Source organism: Manis javanica, chromosome 1 (genome assembly GCF_040802235.1).
Source record: "Manis javanica isolate MJ-LG chromosome 1, MJ_LKY, whole genome shotgun sequence".
NCBI lineage: Eukaryota > Metazoa > Chordata > Mammalia > Pholidota > Manidae > Manis > Manis javanica.
The window spans coordinates 207,732,758-207,751,865 of NC_133156.1; the positions used below are offsets into that span (position 1 = coordinate 207,732,758).

At 40.0% G+C, this 19,108-nt stretch overlaps 1 protein-coding gene across 12 annotated transcripts in view; it reads left to right on the forward strand.

The window, feature by feature from the left end:
* The window catches only part of THADA (THADA armadillo repeat containing), a 319,658-nt gene that overhangs the window by 41,259 nt on the left and 259,291 nt on the right, over nucleotides 1-19,108 (forward strand). For all 12 annotated transcript variants that reach the window (XR_001852627.3, XR_005053772.2, XM_017657268.3 and 9 more), the window contains exon 22: nucleotides 3,471-3,580. Coding sequence is in view for 10 of the 12 variants with exons in the window: in XM_017657268.3 (XP_017512757.3) it covers nucleotides 3,471-3,580 (110 nt within the window). In the remaining 2 variants the exon portion in view is untranslated. The remainder of the gene's footprint in view (nucleotides 1-3,470; nucleotides 3,581-19,108) is intronic.

Genomic DNA, 19,108 nt, shown 5'->3' on the forward strand with positions numbered 1-19,108 from the left:
CCACTCTAAGCACATGCTCTGTGTAGAGATGTCACACCTGTGTTTAAATACTCTTGGGTTCACCTAATTTATAATGAGTGAAATTAGCCTTGATTTTTTTTACTGCATTTCTACCGTATAGAGAAAAAAACAAATTAAAAATGTATTTACATTTGTCCTTTGTGGGTTTAATGCTCTATGGTGAGTATTTAACTCCCCAAATTAGTCTTCTGGTGAATTGTAGATGCCTAGAGACATGCACGTAGCTGTCCGCCCTTGTGGAAATGTACACCCTGTAAATCCATAAAACATGCTAATTTCTCTGTAGAAGTAGGTTTTTATGAAAAGTTAGAACCAGGATCTGCTTACCTTAAAAAATAGTGACTAGAATTTAATTTTAAGAATAGAAATCAGTGCCCTTTTTTTTTCATTTTCACCTTAATTCCCTTTCATAATTCTTGAGGTGTATATTATTACGAAAATATTTTGTAAAGACATCACCCACAATAAAGGAAAGTGTTTTGTGAACTTTAAATAGGATCTTATTGGCATCTAATAGGAAAGCAATTGAGTTGGAGTTTTCAGGGAACTTCTTCATTTTTTTAAATTAAATTTAAAATTCTGTTTCTGATTCTATTATCATTAATTTTCTAAGTTGTTTGCATCAAATCTGTTCTCTGTAATCTGTTTATCCAAGGGTGTCAGCATGGCCCTCTTTCCCTGTTCAGTTAGTTGCTCATTGACCACACTGCCCTACTGACTCCTCCCACCCTTAGTAATAGGACACACCCCTACCTTGCAATGCTGTCCTTCACTGTATCCAACGTGAAACCTTGAGGCCTTTCCGCCAAGTCTGCTATCTCTCTCCTATATATTCTATGTTCATTTGTATAAAATAACCCAGTAAAGTGTCTCTCCTGGCACATAGCAGGTACTTAATAAATTTTTTTTCATTCATTCTAGCCCCCAGCCTCATCTCATGTTAGTTATCCTCTTCCACTTTGGTCTACCCAAGTATTATCTCCTGTTCAAGATGTAGACCTGAAGTTTTTTCTAGTAATTTATTCCAGTAAAGAAGAATCTTTAATTTCTTGGAGCCATTATGCTTCTAATAGGTGCCACCCAGCATGTTGGTTTTCTTGGACCAGAAAGCCTCTTGTGACAGATGTCTTGTTTTGTTTTCTGTCTTTCCTATTTACCCCAGCACTAAGCTGCTCAGTGTTTGGCAGGCGCTAAGGAAATGCCTATTGTATGATTAACAGAAATTTCATATTCTTTTCAAAGGAAAAAATTCATAGTAAGCCTGGGTATTACTTGGATGGATTTGTTGGGAAATTAAGTGCAAGATGAAATAAGGACAAACTGTCTACCTCTCTTTTGTGTCCTTAGAATCTCATTCTGTTTACTGAGGCCAAGATTATCTAGAGTTCAGGTCCACTCTTGAGAAGACCATCCACTGGTCACACTTCTGAGGCCTTTGATTTTTTTATATGCTTTTTTGGTTCAGGCTCTTCAGAAGAGAGTTAGGATAAAGAAAGCAATGAAAAATCTGATCGTTGCTTAACCAGATTATACAACTGTTATAAACCTACAGAATAGCACTTCATCAGTAACATTTTTGTTTTCCTGAAGTAAGTTTTAATACTTGTAACATTTTGAAAAAAATTATTAAACTCCATTTCTATGGCCTCCAGTTTTTATTTTCTATGGCTCAAAATACCTTTTATTTCTCTAATAATGGACATGATGGTTATAACAAGTGAGCTAACTGATATTTCTTCTGGTTCCCATATTTTAGAATTACAGGCTTCAGATCTGTTTTGGGGGTTAAATTCAAATTCAGATTTAAGGCTTGATCATTCTGTTCAAGATATATTCTGAAATTACTGTGTTGAAGGTAAAATGATAAAGCTTACCCCAACTGTGGCCTTTGACAGCCAGTAGAATGTGGCCTTTCAAAAATACTAAAAATTAGGACTTTCATCAGCTCTTTAGCTGAAAACTTATGCTGAAGAACATGACATGTCACTCTTTGGGATATTAATGTGTTAGAAGGTTTAAAATTCTATTATATACTGCTTTTCTTGTCCTTTGTTGGTTTCATATCTAATTCTTATTTCTCTAAGTGAGTCATTTGTTTTCTCTGTTTAATCAGATATGAGTATAGAGTATGTCTTTACTTGTCCTCTATTTGGAACCCCAGACAGAGCTCATATTGAACTGACCTGGATTATAGGTTACGGGCGAGCTTTTAGATTGAACTCATTTTAGTATACAACCCGTGAGGCAAGTACTATTGTTACTTTCTGTGCACCCATCAGTGGATTACTTGGCCTTTCTCGGCCTTATTTTCCCCATTGTAAAATGAAGATAGTAAAAGTATTTGACAGTTTATAGATGAGGAAAGTGAGACACTAGCCTACAGTCATGTTTACTCCACATACTGTTTATCTTTACTAATGTATGAAGAATACAAATGTACTCACTGCTGAGATAGAAGATGTTTCTAGATAAGCGTATCTGAGCTATCTTTAGTCAGCTTGACTGCTTCCCCAACTGTGATCTGCTAAGGAGACCTGGATCATAAGATAGCCAATTATAACTTTGGTCCTAAGTTATATACAAAATTGGAATTTTTCTAAAGCTGATGGCCACCAAATCTTAATGATATAAAGAGTATTATCAGCCCAACCAATTTAATCGTTAATTCTGGACAAAACCTCATTAACAACTAATTATCAGTCATGTCCCATTTAAAATAAATTGTCATATTTATTATTTGTCTAACCTTGCATGCAGAAAGGCAACATATAAGTAAGTGATTGGGTAGCAGTGTGGAAAATTCCCTTGTTCTGAAGTAAAGCCTGTCAATTTTAAGGTCTTTTGTTCTAAATTTTGTATTGCTACTAACATTTATATATATCTCTGAAAGATAGTTATTGGGGAATTATTGTTTAATGGGTTGGAGTTTCAGTTTAGGAAGAAAAAGATGGATGGTGGCAATGATTGCACAACAGTGTGAAGGTAATGAATGCCACTGAACTGTACAGTTAAAAAGGGTTAAAGTAATAATTTTTGTGTTATATTTATTTCAACCACACTAGAAGAAAAGTTTTTTAAGATTAAAAATGGTAATTATTTCACTGAGGCCTAGGAGCGTGAAGGTTGTCAGCTTGTCTGATTTGCTGCTGGTTTTGAATAATAAGAGCTAGCAAAGAGAACGCAGTTAGGTTTGTGAAGCTGTCCTGGTGTAGCAGAAGATGGCCAACTCAAGCCAGCCTGAGTTTATGTACTGACTATCACATACTCGCTGTGCGACCTTCAGTGAGTGCATTGACCTTTCTAGGTCTCATTGTCTCCATTGTAAAATGAAGATAATAATATTACTTATTTCATAGAATTATTGTGAGGATTAAATGTGATGTAATTTATGTAAATAGAAATGTAAATGTAATCATAAATTGAGTATTTATTTTTGTTTTGTTTTAAAGGTAAAAGAAATAGGAGATTACTTTAAACACCACCTCTTACAGTCCAGGCACAGAGGAGCATTTGAACTGGCTTATACTGGCTTTGTAAAACTCACTGAAGTTCTAAACAGGTAAATAAAACAGATATCCTTTTGTCGATATTTTAAAAAGACTAAGTGTACAAACCATGTGTTAGAAGTAGAATTTAGTTGTGTCTTTTGATGTTTGAAAGAATAAGACTTAGTTGGCTTTGAAACTCTCAGAAGAACTTGTTTTCTTAGGTTTCATTATATGATTTACTGCAGATTGAAGTGAACCATCCAAACCAAGTTGCTCTCTCATTGAAAGGTGATTTGACATGAACTCAAAGATTTTGCTAAAAATAGCTTTGAAGTTACCATTTCTTTTCATTGAATGAAATGGCTGTTTTGTCTGTTTGAAGTTACTTGGCATTTGGAATAAAATAAGCCCTCCAGTTTTTTTGGATTTATGTATGTAGCAGACAGAGAAACACTTAAGAATTTTATATTTTTCTTTATAATTTTAAAAGAAATTTTTAGAAAATTTTAAAAGAACAGTAAATAGATTGAAAAGTATAGAAGATTATTTCCCCTTTACATGGAAAACTACTTAGATGGATTTCATGTATTTAGCCAAATGTATTTTTTTACACATTACAGGTGCTGATAATTTCATTCATATAATAGATTTCCTCCAAAGAGCTTGTGAGGAAACCTTAAATTACTTAATGACTAAGTGTTCATGGCAAGTGTTCTCTAAATAAAAGGTAGTATTTTCCAGGAAAACATTTCCATTGCCTGGAAACTTTTTGAAATGAAGCAGAGTTCTGCCAGCCTTGTAGCCTCAGCAAACATTTTATTTTGGGCTGTTAAGACATCTACTTGAATGTTTTTGAAATGTTTTTTTCACACTCCTGGTAAAAACATTTATAAAACATTTTGGCAATTATGAGCTGAACAGAATATCTTTAAATGATATATTAAAATATGTCGCTGACATTAGCCTGCTGATCTTGAAAATATTTTATCTTTTCAACCCTTCTTTCCAGTGTAGATATGACTAAGGAGTATTTTTTCTCACAACACAACATACTTCACTCCCTTCAAATTTATTATCAAATATATATTGGGCACTAGCTGTGTGCTTAGGACTGTGCTTGGTTTGGAGGATATAATATGTCTTTATAAGACAAGGTTCCTGTTCACAAAAAGTTTGTGGTTTAGGTTGGGAAATCAGCAGGGATGAATTTCAAAATATTTAATAACTGTTATGTCATGGGCACTGACTGGTTAGAACAGACACTGACTGTAAGCTCCTAATATTGCTGCTGTATGTACCTTGTGTGGTAGCTGAATGACAGCCTGGAAAGTGAGACCAACACATTTGAACAAGAGGAGCAGTCCAGTGTAATTGCCAAACTTTGGGTGAAGTTTACAAATTCTGTAGGCATAGCAAAGAGAGAAGCAGTAGGGATGGGTTGGTGTAGGGCCTAATGGAGGATGTATAATTTGTGCTAATGCATGAGTAAGTTGTAAGTAGATAGGAAGAGAAAGGAGGGAACTTTGCTGAGCAAGTAAATGTTCAGAGGCTCAAATGAGCATGGCATATTGTCAGGAGAGTAAATAGTCATCCATATTGTAGCGGTGGTGGTGGTGGTGGAGTAAGTGGGCAATACCGTACAACTGGATAGATTGAGGCCAAATTATTATACCTAGGAAATAGGTTTGTTGTATGAGGGATGGAGAGGCAATGAACCTTTGATCTGAAATAGATCATAGGAGGCATTGTAGAATAGTGAAATAGCAGCAATCTATGACACAAGCTCTTGGTTCTGTTTATATCCATTCCATTTATTGGCATTGAGATTGTGTACAATAGTTCATCTCCTTAGCCTCTCATCTCTTCATCTCTAATGACGAATACCTCATGCTTTTGTTGTATGAATCAAGTAAGCCAAATATTTATGAAGACCCTTTTGCATTATACAGCTTTCATGAAGGTCAAAAAAAACATCATGAGATTGATGTTGATTGCGGTGTTAGTATGTAAAAGTAGTTTTTTGGTTGGGAGTTGTAACTCTGGGGGAAAAATACATTTGAAACTGAAATCAGTCAAAGGGAGAAATAAAGTGGGAGAAGCCCATTTATTGCCTACAAGAAGTTGTCCACTTCTGCTTGCCTGTGTCTGTCATGACCCAGCTGCAGAAAAAGAGACCCCACCCAACCTCACCAGTGCAGACATGCCCTCTCTCCCCCATGTAATTACCTATTGATATGGAGATGGACTACTTCTTTCCACCCCTTGGAAACACCTATTGATATGGAGATGAACTAAGGCCAGGCAAGAGATTCTGGAAACGTTGCAGTTTTGCCCACAGCCCACCCCTCCAGAAATCTCACCTCACAATCTACTCATTCCCCATCTTCCACAGTGGCCCCTGTGTGAGAAAACTGTAATGATACTAATAACATGCAATAACAATATGATAATCCTCAAGTCAGAGGATTCAGCTAGGTTCAAAGTCCTATGCAGATTAAGTACAGAGCTCACCCATTCCACAGGCAGTCAGTAGCTGAACAGGTTGGGAGTTCAGAGCAATCATCACTTGGCAGCTGCAGCCAGGGGGTGGGTCCAGACCACAGGGACTGTAGAAGAAAATAACCTGAAGGGAGATAAGATACATGTTTTAATGACACCAGCATAGGCAAATCTTGTCTATCAGGTGGGATGCATGCAAGAGAGTGGTCCTGTGATAGGAGGGTGGTAGGAATGGGATCTTGCCCTGGTCTAGTGTCCAGACTTCACTCCCCTCCCTGTGGGAGTTACAGATGGGTCAATATATAGGGCTATGGGAGGTACATGCACTGGCCATAAAGACAAAACAAAACTTTCCTGTAAGATGCTCTTACTTCTTGGATATTTTGGGTACACTACTGTGATATTTTGGGGCCACTATGCTGTTACTCCAGGAACACACAGGAGGCCAGCTTGCAGGCCTTTTCCCCAAGGTGCCAGAGGGGCCAGTAATCACTAGCTGGCCATGTGTCAAAATGTCCAGGGCTATGTCCACTCAACAGAGTCTCCAGGGTTTAAAGCAGTTGGGGCTGGCAGCAGGATGTTGCTGTGCTGACCATATGCTGGCTTCAATAACTCTTCTTTGGTGTGCACATACACTTGTATAGGAGAGACAGCAATGTGTATTAGCATGTCCACAGGGATCAAGGTTCCTTTTCAGGGCTTCTCATTTAAATGAATTAGCACTGTCCTTAAGCAAACTGACCAGCCCCATAGACTATTGCTGTTTGACTTAAGGCCAGATTTCAACAAATCATTGTAATTCTTTAACATACTTGCCCCAGTAGGGTTATATGGTATATGAAACTTCCACTTAATTGTGGCACCCATTCTTGTAATGCATGTCCAGTAAAGTGGGTACCTTGATTGCTCTCAATCACCTGTAGCTGGCCATAGGCTTCAACGAGATGTTCTAGGCCCCTTTTAGTTGTTTGCTGATCTGCATGATGTGCAGGAAAAGCAACCAATAATCCAGTAGCTGTTTCCACACAAGTTATGGCATACCGATATCCTTCTGGTATGAGCAGAGGCCCAATATAGCCTCTCTAGCACCTGACAAGGGGTATCAGCCCCTTTACTATTAATTGTCCCATGTTGCTGTGAATGTAAGTCCCTCTTTGAGCACACAAGGCACTCCTTCCAGGCTCTGTTGACTTCTTCAAAGGTCAACAGCAAGCCCCACTGATGGGCTACAGCCCACATTGTTTTTTGCCCCATGTGCAACAAACGCTGATGTAAGCATTGGGCTACATCAGAGGGAGGCTTTCCTTCTAGCCAAAGCACCTGGGCCAGTGTGTCTGCTGCTTCATTCCCTGGGGATGCCAAAGGCAAATGGCCAGTCACATGATATATAATAACTCTCTTAGTCTGACCAGAGTGCCATAGGTTTTGCCATAACTCTTGTCCCTAAAAGGGGCCAGTGACCAACCATTCAGCTGGCAAGGTACCATGTCAGTAGGCATCAGGTCAAGCCCTGATAGACATCCCAACTGTCAGTGTAGACAACTATAGGGGAAGGCTCCTGGGTGATTACGAGCCATACTGCCTGCAACTCAACCCATTGATTGCTCTTCCCCTCTCCATCCTCCATCCATATTGTCTCAGCTTAGGATGGAAAGCCACAGCCCTCCACTTTAGGAGCTGCCCCTGACTGTATGCCAGGCATCTTCAGGTATCTATCAGGGGCTTTTCCCTCCTGATAAGGACTCTAGGCTACCAGGGGCTCTAAAGCAAGTTCTTCCTGCTTTCCACTGGTATACGTCACTGGCCTCAATAAGCATTGGAGTTCTCCACTTAAGGGGCTAGTAGAGAGGGTGCTACACTGCTGTAAGTATGCACCCCATTTGACCAATGTAGGCATCTTTGTCATGCCACTCTGTGGCCTTTGGGTCCAGTCTCTCATCCACACCGTGATGGAATAGGTGGTTACTATCTTGGTTGGAGCTGTTCTGGTGATGGGCTCTGAAGCTGAGCAAGGCATGGTATACAGCAGCCAGTTGCTTCTCTGTGAAGGTGTACAGGATCTCTGCTCCTTTCCATAATTGTGACCAGAATCCAATAGGTTGGTGTGTCCATTTAAGCTGCTGCCAAAGGCTCCATCCATAATCATCTTGGAAGGCTTTCCTTCTAGCCAAAGCACCTGGGCCAGTGTGTCTGCTGCTTTATTCCCTATGGGTTGTCCTATGAGGGGGGCAAGAATAGTCACTAGGGACCCAAAGAGAGATGGGGGAGCTGCATAGAGCACCAGATTTCTCATTCCTATGGTGAACAACTCCTCATTGGGATCCTGGGGGCCCATATTGTACATGATATTTTTTATGCCCGACTCCCATAACACCATGTGGCTTCTGGTACTCACCACATCCCTAGCTCACAGGGCCTTGATGAGTCCATTACACTGAATGCTGTACAGCCTTGACTGCTCACTTAGCAGCTGCATGTTTCATTCTAGTCCCACCTGATGCCCTTTTGTACCAACTGGTGCAAGGGCTTCAGAATTTGTGCCAAGTACAGGATAAACAGTAGCCCAAAAGACCCAAACACTCTTGTAATACTGCCACAGTAGCAGGAGTAGGGAAAGCCTGAACCTTGTCTTTGACTGCTTCTGGGATAACTTTAATTTTACCCAACCAGACAGCCCCCAGGAACTTTACAGACAAACCAGGTCCCTGAACCTTGGTGCTGTTCACAGCCCATCCTTTCTCCTGTAGATGTTACACCAGTCTAAGAATTGTTCCTTCTAAATCTGGAAGAGAACCAAATGTGAGCATGGTACATCAATGTAGTGATACAGCTGCACTCTTTGCAGTTTCTTCCATGTAGCCAAGTCCTGGGCTACAAGTCCATGACAAATGGAACTGTGGAGGTATCTCTGTGGAAGAACAGTGAATGTCCACTGCCAACCCTCCCATGTGAAGGCAAATTGTTCTTGACTTTCCTGTGCTATGTCAGTAGAGAAGAAAGCATTAGCAAGGTCCACAACATAATGATGCATCCCTAGTTCATGACTGAGGGTGTCCATAAAGGCTGCTATAGAGGGGACAGCAGCATGCAAAGGGCGTGTGACTTGATTCAATTCCCTGTAGGCCACAGTCATATGCAAGGAGCCGTCTGGCTTTTTCACTGGCCACACTGGGGAAGTAAAAGGACTGTGAGTGGGCTTTATGATGTCCACCTTCTCCAACTCCTCTAGAGTTTCTCCAGTTTCCTTGTGTCCCTCAGGCAGTTTATACTGCTTAGTATTTGTCACCCACCAAGATACAGGCAGAGTTACAGGTGGGTGCTTAGCATATCCCCTCAATACTACCTTTACCACACATGCCCTTAGTCTGAACTCACCTGCAGTGGTCTGTAACCACAGGTCCTGCAGGATATCTATCCCCAAAATATATTCAGGGATGGGAGAAATGTACATAGTATACTCCTTTGGGGGTAAACACCCTATCCCCAATGGGATTTGGGCTTTCTTCACTCTAATTGCCTTACCCCCATAGCCATCTATCACAGCAGGGGTACCAGGAAAATGCTCAGACTTGCCATAAACTAGAGAACATTCAGCTCCTGTGTCCACCAGCACTAGGACATGTTGTACATTTATGGGGGACCAATGAATTGCTAATTCTGCATGTGGCTTCTGGTCCCCACCGCATCCCCCAAGATGGGGGCCTTGACCTCCCAAGTCAAACTGTGATGCCCAGTTGTCTTCCTGTGGGGGTGAGAGCCCAGGTGGATCCTGAGTACTGTCCCCCAGGAAGTCTTGCAGGGACACAGACCAGACCTGGGACTTTGCCTCTGGCTTCCATGTCCTGGACCTCAGCGGCTGGAACTGCTGCTCTGGCTTTAATTGGTGCCACAGTTCTAACAAGATCCTGTTGGGCTGCCCATCAGCTTTCACTACCCTTGTCTTTATCAAATCAACCCACATCTGGGTCCTTGAGATCTTCATGGGGCCCGTTGTATCTCTCCTTTCAGTCATAGCCCGTACTTTCTTCCATGCTCTTATTGTTTCATCCTCTCTGCTAAAGTACGAGTAACCTCACTTATGGGTTGCTCTATGAGGGGGGGCAAGAATAGTCACTAGGGACCCAAAGAGAGATGGGGGAGCTGTGTGGAGCACCAGATTTCTTATTCCTATGGTGAATAACTCCTCATCGGGTTCTTGGGGGCCCATATTGTACACGATATTTTTTATGCCCGACTCCCATAACACCTCCTGGAGCTCTGCATATGTTTTCCAGCTAGTGGTAAGTATGGTAAATCATCCTGATTAGGCCAAACTGCCCTGATGGCTGCTGTCAGCCAATCCAGAAGCAGCCTGATTCCCTGAGGTGTGATGGGCACTTTGCAATCACTGCTGGAGGGGAGGTTGAGTCATCAGGGAAGCCAGTCTACCTGTTTCAGAATCTGACATAACAATGTTGTTTTCCACCCCCATATCCCAGAGACGCAAAAGCCATGTAGGCAGAGGTTCCGATGGCTTCTGCTGAAACTGGACACTCATGTCCACCCGCTCATCCTGGGTATAGGGGTGGAGCATGGAGTGCTCCACAACCTGGGGAGGGGGCGGCTCCTCCCACTGAGGAGCCCTCAGTTGCTGTGTTTTTATTTTTTTAATTACAACCAGGTGGGCCTTTACTATGGGAGAAGCTTGTGCCTTGGTGGTAGCCTTGGCAACAGATCGGCCCTCAGCCCCACCCCCTCATCCTCTCCCAACATCTCCTCTACCATCTCTGGGGCTGAAGGCACTGCTCTTTCTCTCTCACCCCCATGACCTACTGCACCATGGATTCTCCTGATGTCTCTTCCCTCACTGCTGCTAATGTATCTTCCAGGAGTGCAACCTATCTTCTCAATAACTGTCTCTCTTAAGGGCATCCCATAGGTCATCTCCTAGCTCCTCCAGGTGACGCCAAAGTGTGTCTCTTTCCTCGATAACCCTTTCTACTTATCTTGATAAACAGACATCCTACAATCCTGGCTGCTACATGGTCACTCAGGGCCTCTAAACAGTCTTCTATCTCATGGGAGGGTAATCCTACAGCGTCTGGTGTCTCCCCACCCCTTTAGGAAGTGCTTTGCCCTAGACCAATTCCCCACTAGGGGCTCCTCAATTGGAAGCTCCACAGGTAGGGAGCTCCCAGGTGAATCTGCGCCCTCCACTGCTGCAGCCACTGGGGCCTCCCCACCATCCACAGGGAGGTTTCTGGATGTCTCCCCACCATCTTCTAGGGGCAGCCTGCCCAAGGGTTGTACCCATGAAGACAGATTTCCCGTTCAGAGGTCCTGCCAACAACTGCCAGATGTAGCTCTACGGGGAAAATCCTGGAGCAAAATACCTTTTAAACTGAAATCAGTCAAAGGCAGAAATAAAGTGGGAGAAACCCATTTATTGCTTACATGCAGTCATCTACCCACTCACCTATGTCATTGCCACCCGGCTGTAGAAGAAAGGACCCCACCCAACCTCTGGTCTAGATATACTTTTTTCCCCCTTGTAGTTGCCTATTGATATGGAGATGGACTACTTTCCACTCCTTGGAAACACCTACTAGTATTGAGATACACTAAGGCCAGGCGAGAGATTCTGGAAATGTTGCAGTTTTACCCACAGGAGCATTAAGTTAGATAGACTGTAATAACAGATTGTAGTAAGGAGAGCCTGGTACTGCATGTGACTTCCCAGCATGGCAGTCTTAGGGTAGTTGAGCTTCTTGAAATGGCAACTGGGCTTCCCCCAAAGAGAGCATTCCTAGAAAACCATGTGAAGCTGCATGGTCTTTTCTGACCTAGCCTAGCCTAGGACTTACAGCATTGCTTCAGTCATGTTCTTTTGGTTATAAAGGAATCTTAAGGCTAGTCTGGATTCATGGGGAGAGGAATTAGACTCCACTGTTTGATGTTAAAGTGTCAAGGTCATATCTTAGAAACCTGTGGAATGAGAGAGATTTTTGTGGCCACCTTTGAAAAATGTGGTATGCCATATGAATCATATGAATGTGAGTGATAGAGGTCACCAGGGAGTCCTTGAGTGTTCTGTGGTTTAATTCTTGGTGACCAGAAAAATGGGATTGATGTTAACAAAGGCAGGGAAAGGGAAAGAGGGAATTATTTTGATAAAGATGAATAAATTTGTCTTGTCTGTGTTGAATGTGAGATGATGATGGCATATCCTGGTGGAAATATTTAATTCAGAGTTTGGAAATAGGGGATTAGCGTGATGGAGTGACAAATACTCATTTCAGAAGTTTGGAGATAGGGAATTGGGATAGGTTTTGGGTGATATAATAGAAAGAATGATGTAGATTTATGAGTTGTTGCCATAAACATCAGAGTAGATTTCAGTCTTTAAGGGAGAGTGAGAAAGGAGAAAAGAACAGAAGACCAAGGACAGAGCCTTTTCAGCAACTGTACTGTGTTGCTGAAAGGTACAGTTGAAGGCATTCCAATAAATGGTATGGGGAGATGAGGCAAGGCCCAGGCCTGGTATCTCAGCCGCTCCTAATCTGCTTCAAAGAGCTCCTTATGGCTGTCACTCTTGGCTTTTAATCAGCCTGTTAGGAGTTCTCAACTGTTGCTTCTAGACCACATGCTTCTTGATCCCTTTGGAGACATTTCAGATCTGCTGAACAGAATGTATTGCAGTGAACATCTTTAAAATGTGTGTGGCTTACTTTTGTTTGATTTTTGTTTTTCAGAGAAAATGTGTTTTTTAAATCCTTTTGAAAGCTTTTTATAAGTTCTTAAATTATGAAAAAGGTATTTAGGCATACATTTTAAAAGTTTGCAAAAAAATCTGGTCTTGCATGAAAGTCCCTTGAAATGGAGGCCAACTGCTGGCCACCTCTTGAACTGCAGCTGGTTTAAGGCTGGTTTAAGGAAGGAAGCACTTAAAAGAGATTAATGGATGAATAACTGAAGAGTTAAACATGAGCCACATTGTTTGAATTGGTTTTTAATAAGATTATTCAAAATGTCTTCAAATGTAAACTGACTTCACTGTTAAACAATTATCTAGAATAAATAGGGTTGGGAGACACTATTCTTTTTTCTGGGAGTTTTTTGACAGTAACACTTGCAGACACACATACACAAACAATATGTTGATTTAATTTTCTAGAATCTGATTTTCTTATATAGTGCTTTTATTTAGAATTTGATGAAATATTCATACTCACTTTAAAAAACATAATTACCTGCCTATGCATAATTATCTGCCTAAGCATTTGATTGGAGTGGTTAAAGACATAAAAGTTATAACTCTAAATTCAAGTTTCTGATGAAATTCTTAGTTACTTCTTCAATCTCTATGACCTTAGTTTTTTTTTTAAAAAGACTACTTTATTTTTTAGAGTAGTTTTAGGTTCACAACAAAACTGAGCAGAAAGTACAGAGAGTTCCCATATATCCCCTTTTCCCACAGGTACACAGCCTCTGCCACTGTCAACTGTAGCAGGGTGGGTGTATTTGTTACAAATGAACCTGCGCTGATACGTCATCATCACCCAAAGTCCATAGCTTACACCAAGGTTCACCTTGGTGTTGTATATTCTGTTGATTTGGATAAAAATATAATAACATGTATCCACCATTATAGTATAATACGGAACAGTTTTGCTGCCTTAAAAATCCTCTCTACCTCGTCATCCCCACAGCCCCCTAACCCTTGGCAACCACTGATCTTTTCACTGTCTTCATGATTTTGACTTCTCCAGAATGTTGTATAGCTGGAATTGTATAGTATGTGGCCTTTTCAGATTGGCTTCTTTCATACCTTAGATTTTTAAGTTGTTCTTTCAGTGACAATGAACAGAATCCTAAACTAGGGTGTTAAGCTGAGGAGTCTAGCTCATTTTTCCAATCATAAATTAAAAGCTCTGCTGTACTAAGTTGCTGACTACAATTCTAAATCTAGAAGGGAGGTGCATGAGTACTTGCTGTTGTCTCACTCTACATATATTTGAATTGCTCTGCTTATTAAAATGTAGCTTAACCTCCAACTACTTATTGCAATAATTACAATCATTTTCAGTTATTAGCTTGAAAAAAATGAACTGCTGACATTCTGCAGTTTTTGTCATAAAATGTTAGTGCTGGCTCATGGATGTCAACAATTATGGTAGACAGAAGTAGTTAAATGTATATTTAAGCTTTCAGCAGTTAATTATAACTACTACAATTCAAATTCAACAGAAAACTCCTTATGAACAATTGCAATATAATACTGAGAAATTATTTCATCTACCTTACCATGCTAAGACCAGGTCTCTAAAGAATGTGCAATTGAGCAAGAAATAAATGTAGAATTTAATGTATGAGATTTGGGGGGAAAAGTCATTCAGCTTTAAATGAAAGAATATACAATCTTGTCTAACCCTTTATTCTCATCTCCTTTGGCAAATGTATATAAATAAGACATTTTTTATTTTTTAGTTTCTTATGAATTTTATTTGAAATATTGATAATTAAATAAAGAATAAGGGATGATCCACTTTGTGAAGCCATATTACTTATTTATATATAAAGTCCTCTTAATTTCCCATTAAAAAGATTTGGAGATGAATAGGATGTCTTAATGTTTAAATTCTAAATCTCTGTGTCATTGATTTGTGATCCCTGAATTGTTATTTTTAAGCCCGCTTCATAGTTGAGTCAGATATTACCTTCTTTCTGGAACTTTGAATACTTGTTTTTAAAGTTTTCATGATAATACTGAGTCATTTAGACATAATAGAGGAGGAATCTTGTTCCCAGAGAGTAACCTCTATCTCAGCTTTGTTAGTAGAGTCCCAAAGCTTTTAATATTCATTATTTCTCATTAATCTCAGGGAATGGTTATATTAAATATTAAAAGAACCAACAGTCTGGTTTATCCTTCTAACCAGTTGTTTTAATCCATTGTGTCTTGCCCTTCTCCCCTTGGCCTTTTGATTACTAATTCAATTTAGATTTGGTCATTGTTATTGCCTGTGCCTGTGGCTGAGGCTTCAAAATAGCCCCCTGATATTTTAGCCTGCAGTAAACCTCAACAATATTTGATGATAGTGAGGGAGGTTAAGATGGCTTCTGTTGATATGTGGCTTTCTTGCTGGATCTCATTTGGGCAAATCATTTTTCAGGCTTAACATTTCTTCATGCTTCAGGGTTATGTTCCCTTTTAAAATGTGCATGCACATGTAGGCAGCCTTCCTGCACATCTGTCACTGTTTAGTTTAATTGAAATAATAAACATGAATGTTGAAATAATAAACATACTACTTGACCAAAGAATGAATGGATAGGAGGATTTAGCTTATGAAATAATTGAAGATCGGAAAAATCTTTTAGTTAGGAAAAATAACCATACGAAAGAGTTTGAGGAAATGAAGGTAACATTTTTTAAATTAACAATAGCAATATAACTACTCAGAACTCAACAAAAAAAAATCACTGTTACAATACTTGGGTAGATAGATGAAGCTATTGGAAAGCCACTTTGTAGTCAGGGAACCTGATTTATTGGTACAAAATAGTTTAATGACCAATTAGTTGGATATACAGCACATGTAATTTGATTTCAGTCTGAGGGTTTTATGCTTATCTTAGAATACTTATCCACTACAAGTGAGATAGCTTTATGGATAGAAATTGAACTAATCTGTTTATGGGACAGTAATTTGCTCCAGTGATTTGCTCAAGACAACGCAAAGGCCTAAACACCAGCTATGGCCTGGTCTGTTAATTTCTGTTACTTTTAGTAATACTCAGACCATAGCACTTAGCGTAGGAAAAACAAAATACAACAAAACCCCCTGTGTCTTTCCTGTCAGCCCCCCTTTTTTAAATTTAAATAAATTTTTACTGCTTCTTTACTGTAATGAACAGAAAAATCAGAATGGTCTGATTCCCCTCACACCCTCACCCTCAACCACTACCTCCCTTGGAGTATGGAGGAAAGAATATTGAGGTATAGATTAAAGCCGAGTCCCACCTATCAGCTTTGTTGACAATAGAAAAGCCATTTAACCTTTCTGCTGTGTTCTTTTTGGTAAAATTAGGGCTCAGCTTTCTAAGGCCTCCTTCACTCAGCCTTCACTCTGGGCATTCTACTCATTGTACAGTCCTGCTTTCTGGTTTCTGACTGAGATAGTCTGGGGATTTCAGGTTTGAAAGATTGAGGGAAGTTGGATACATTTTTAATAAACTTCCTTTAGAATTGGTAAATTGATCTGTTGGGAGTATTTTGTGGATTAATAACATTCAGTGAGAAGTTGTTTATGAAGAAGGGTGAGTCCCTTTTAAGAGAGTCACAAACATGATGTACTCAATCTAAAGGCCCTGTGTATTCTGTATTAATTTGATATGGGAGTGGAAAAAACCAAAAAGCCTTCAGACAAAGAGAGTGTCTGCTCTTTTGACGGAGAGGCACTTGCTCACAGAAGCAGGCTTGGAATTCCCCACGGCTGTGGTTGGTGACTGCAGGGAGTTGGCACAGAGAACCCAGAACTGTTTCAGTCAGAAGCCTTTCTGCTTTCCTTGTTGACCCTGGATTGTGTGATGAGGAACCAAAACAAATAACTAGAGTTTGTTGTATTGTTCTTGGGAGCCTTGCATGGTTCCATTTTTACCTCTCAATTCCTTCATTATCGTAAACACCAACAGCTCTGGAGTTTTGAAATCACTTCCTTATAAAGTAATCTTTCCTTGCTGGGGAATAGACAGAAGGTTCATTGAATAGTCAGAACTCTAGTTTAGTCTACTTTGTTTTTGTAGGTGCAGTGATTTCACCATTGAGAAGCCTTAAAGTTCCCGTCCTCCTTTTTCGTACCTGGTTTTTCAGTTGTCTTGCCTCACTGAAGGCACAGCTAATGTGCAATGGCTGGCACCAACACTAGTTGGCCCTTGTTTAGTCATTCAACAAAAGATTTCTTGAACATCTACTGTGTGCCAGATGGTGTTAGAAAAGCTCTTTGGCCACTGGGTGTATGATGTGGTAGGCCAGAGACAATTATTGCTGTGAACCTAGAGACAATTATTAGGATCTAAAATTGAAGCGTTTAACTCTGTAGAACTAAGAGAAGCATGTGAAGACCTGAGCGTGGGACTGAGGCTTGTGTGAGGCCATGCTGAGGTGTTTTTGGGGCACTGTCATCAGAAGCTTTGAGTACTTATATAACTTAGGGTCATTGCTTTCTCTATTTATAGTAGTAACCTGGGTAATAATATCTCATTGACTATCAAAGCATTTTTATAATGATTTCATGTTCATTCTTAGGCACTGAGAAATCAAGTGATTTGTCCATAGCCACATAACTAGTTAGTGACTAAGCCAGCACTAGAATCCAAATTTTTTTGTAACTTCATACTGCTTCAGACATTAGAAGTTGAAGAGAAGTTTATTAATTACCTGCTTTCTATAAGAAATTGTGATAGGTAGGCATTATAGAGGATAAAATTTTGGTAAAACATGGTTCTTGTTTTTAGAGGAAATTGCAGCCTCACATTTTAATCTTTGGGATTAAAGAAGTAAATTAGATAATTTACAAGGCAGAAATGAAAGACCAAAAAAAAGGTCTTTCATTGTCTTTACTGAGGTGTCTTTTCCAGGTGATAGGAACAGTAATTAATGCCATTAACAAAACAGCAAGACAAGAGGGGTCTAATGGGAGACAGGTTAATACTTAAAACATACTGAGTTTGAGTTGGTATTGAGAGGCTGCCTAGAGGAATAGCAGACAGTTAGAAATACAGGTCAAGAGATTGGGAGAGGTCTCATAGTTGGAGATAGGGTACCGTGGGACTCTCCCAGTGTTTTAGCACTGAAAATCCTGCATTCTGGGAAACCCGTCTGTCCCAGGCAGACAGGAGCTGGTCACTCTGATGGGAGGTTTGTGTTTGAGAGTCAGCCATACAGAGGAGTAGCTGAAGCCATGGACCAGGAGGAGGTCTGCTAAAGAGCCTTAAGAGAAAAGGCAAAAGGTGATAACCTCAAGTTAAGTGCTGTATCTGTTAGAAACATTGGTCATTTGAAACAGTTTCTACTCCATATTCACAGCTGTTCAAACCTCAGTTTAATACTTTACACAAACCTGAACCCTATACTTGGTTTTGTTCTTGAATCTTGAAAAAAAATTACCTTTTGAGGTAGCATCTAGGCTAATAGGGTTGATTTTGATAGGCTACTTGGGGATTTCAGTAGAAAATATCTTCACGTGAGTGCTACGACTTTGGTATGTGAAGATTCTGAATGTGTTTATACCTGCTTGAGAAAGTGAAGGAGCTGAATGACCTGCTGGCTCTAATGGTGGGCGCCTCTTGTCCCTGGAAAGCACTTTTGCTTGTACTTTCTTTTCCAGATACTCTCCCCTTTTTCTTTGTCAACCTGGTTTTTTTTAGAATGGCATACTTACTGGAGTTGGGAAGTTACAGGTCATGGATTTACTGAACAGATACTTATTGAGCCCCCTGTTGGGTGCCAGGCTCCATTCTAGGTGCTGGGAATAGCGAAGTCGTTAGGATGGAGTATGTCCCTGATGTTGAGGAGCTTATATTTTACAGGCTAACTAGAAAATAATAATAAATATTCAGATAGCACTATGTGTTTTGATGTGATAAAGTTTGGTAGTAAGGAAAAGTCTTTCTTCCTCTTCCAATAAAGTAAGCCAAGGCTTGAATGACAAGAAGCAGCAGCTTTCTGAGAGAAGAGCTTTCCAAGCAAGGGGAATAGCTAATGCAAAAGCCCGCGGTATATTTAAAGACCAGAATGGTATAAGGTAAAGTTGAATGAGGCTGTCCAAATATGTAGGACTTTGTGAGACAGAATAACGAGTTTGGTTTTGTGCTCCCTGTGGAAATTTTTTTTTTTCCTGAGAGTCTCCAACCAAATGGATATAAAAATAAACGGTATCTTGGGAATTGTACAAATATTAATATGTATGTACCCTAATAAGTAGCTCTAAGATTATGAACAAATAAAGTACATTTGTGTGTGTTACAGTGTTTCATAGAAGAGGATAAAGAGCTGGATAGGACAAGTAAAAAACTACATGAATGTATAAAATGAGGTAAATTTTCTGTTCCCAGAAAGT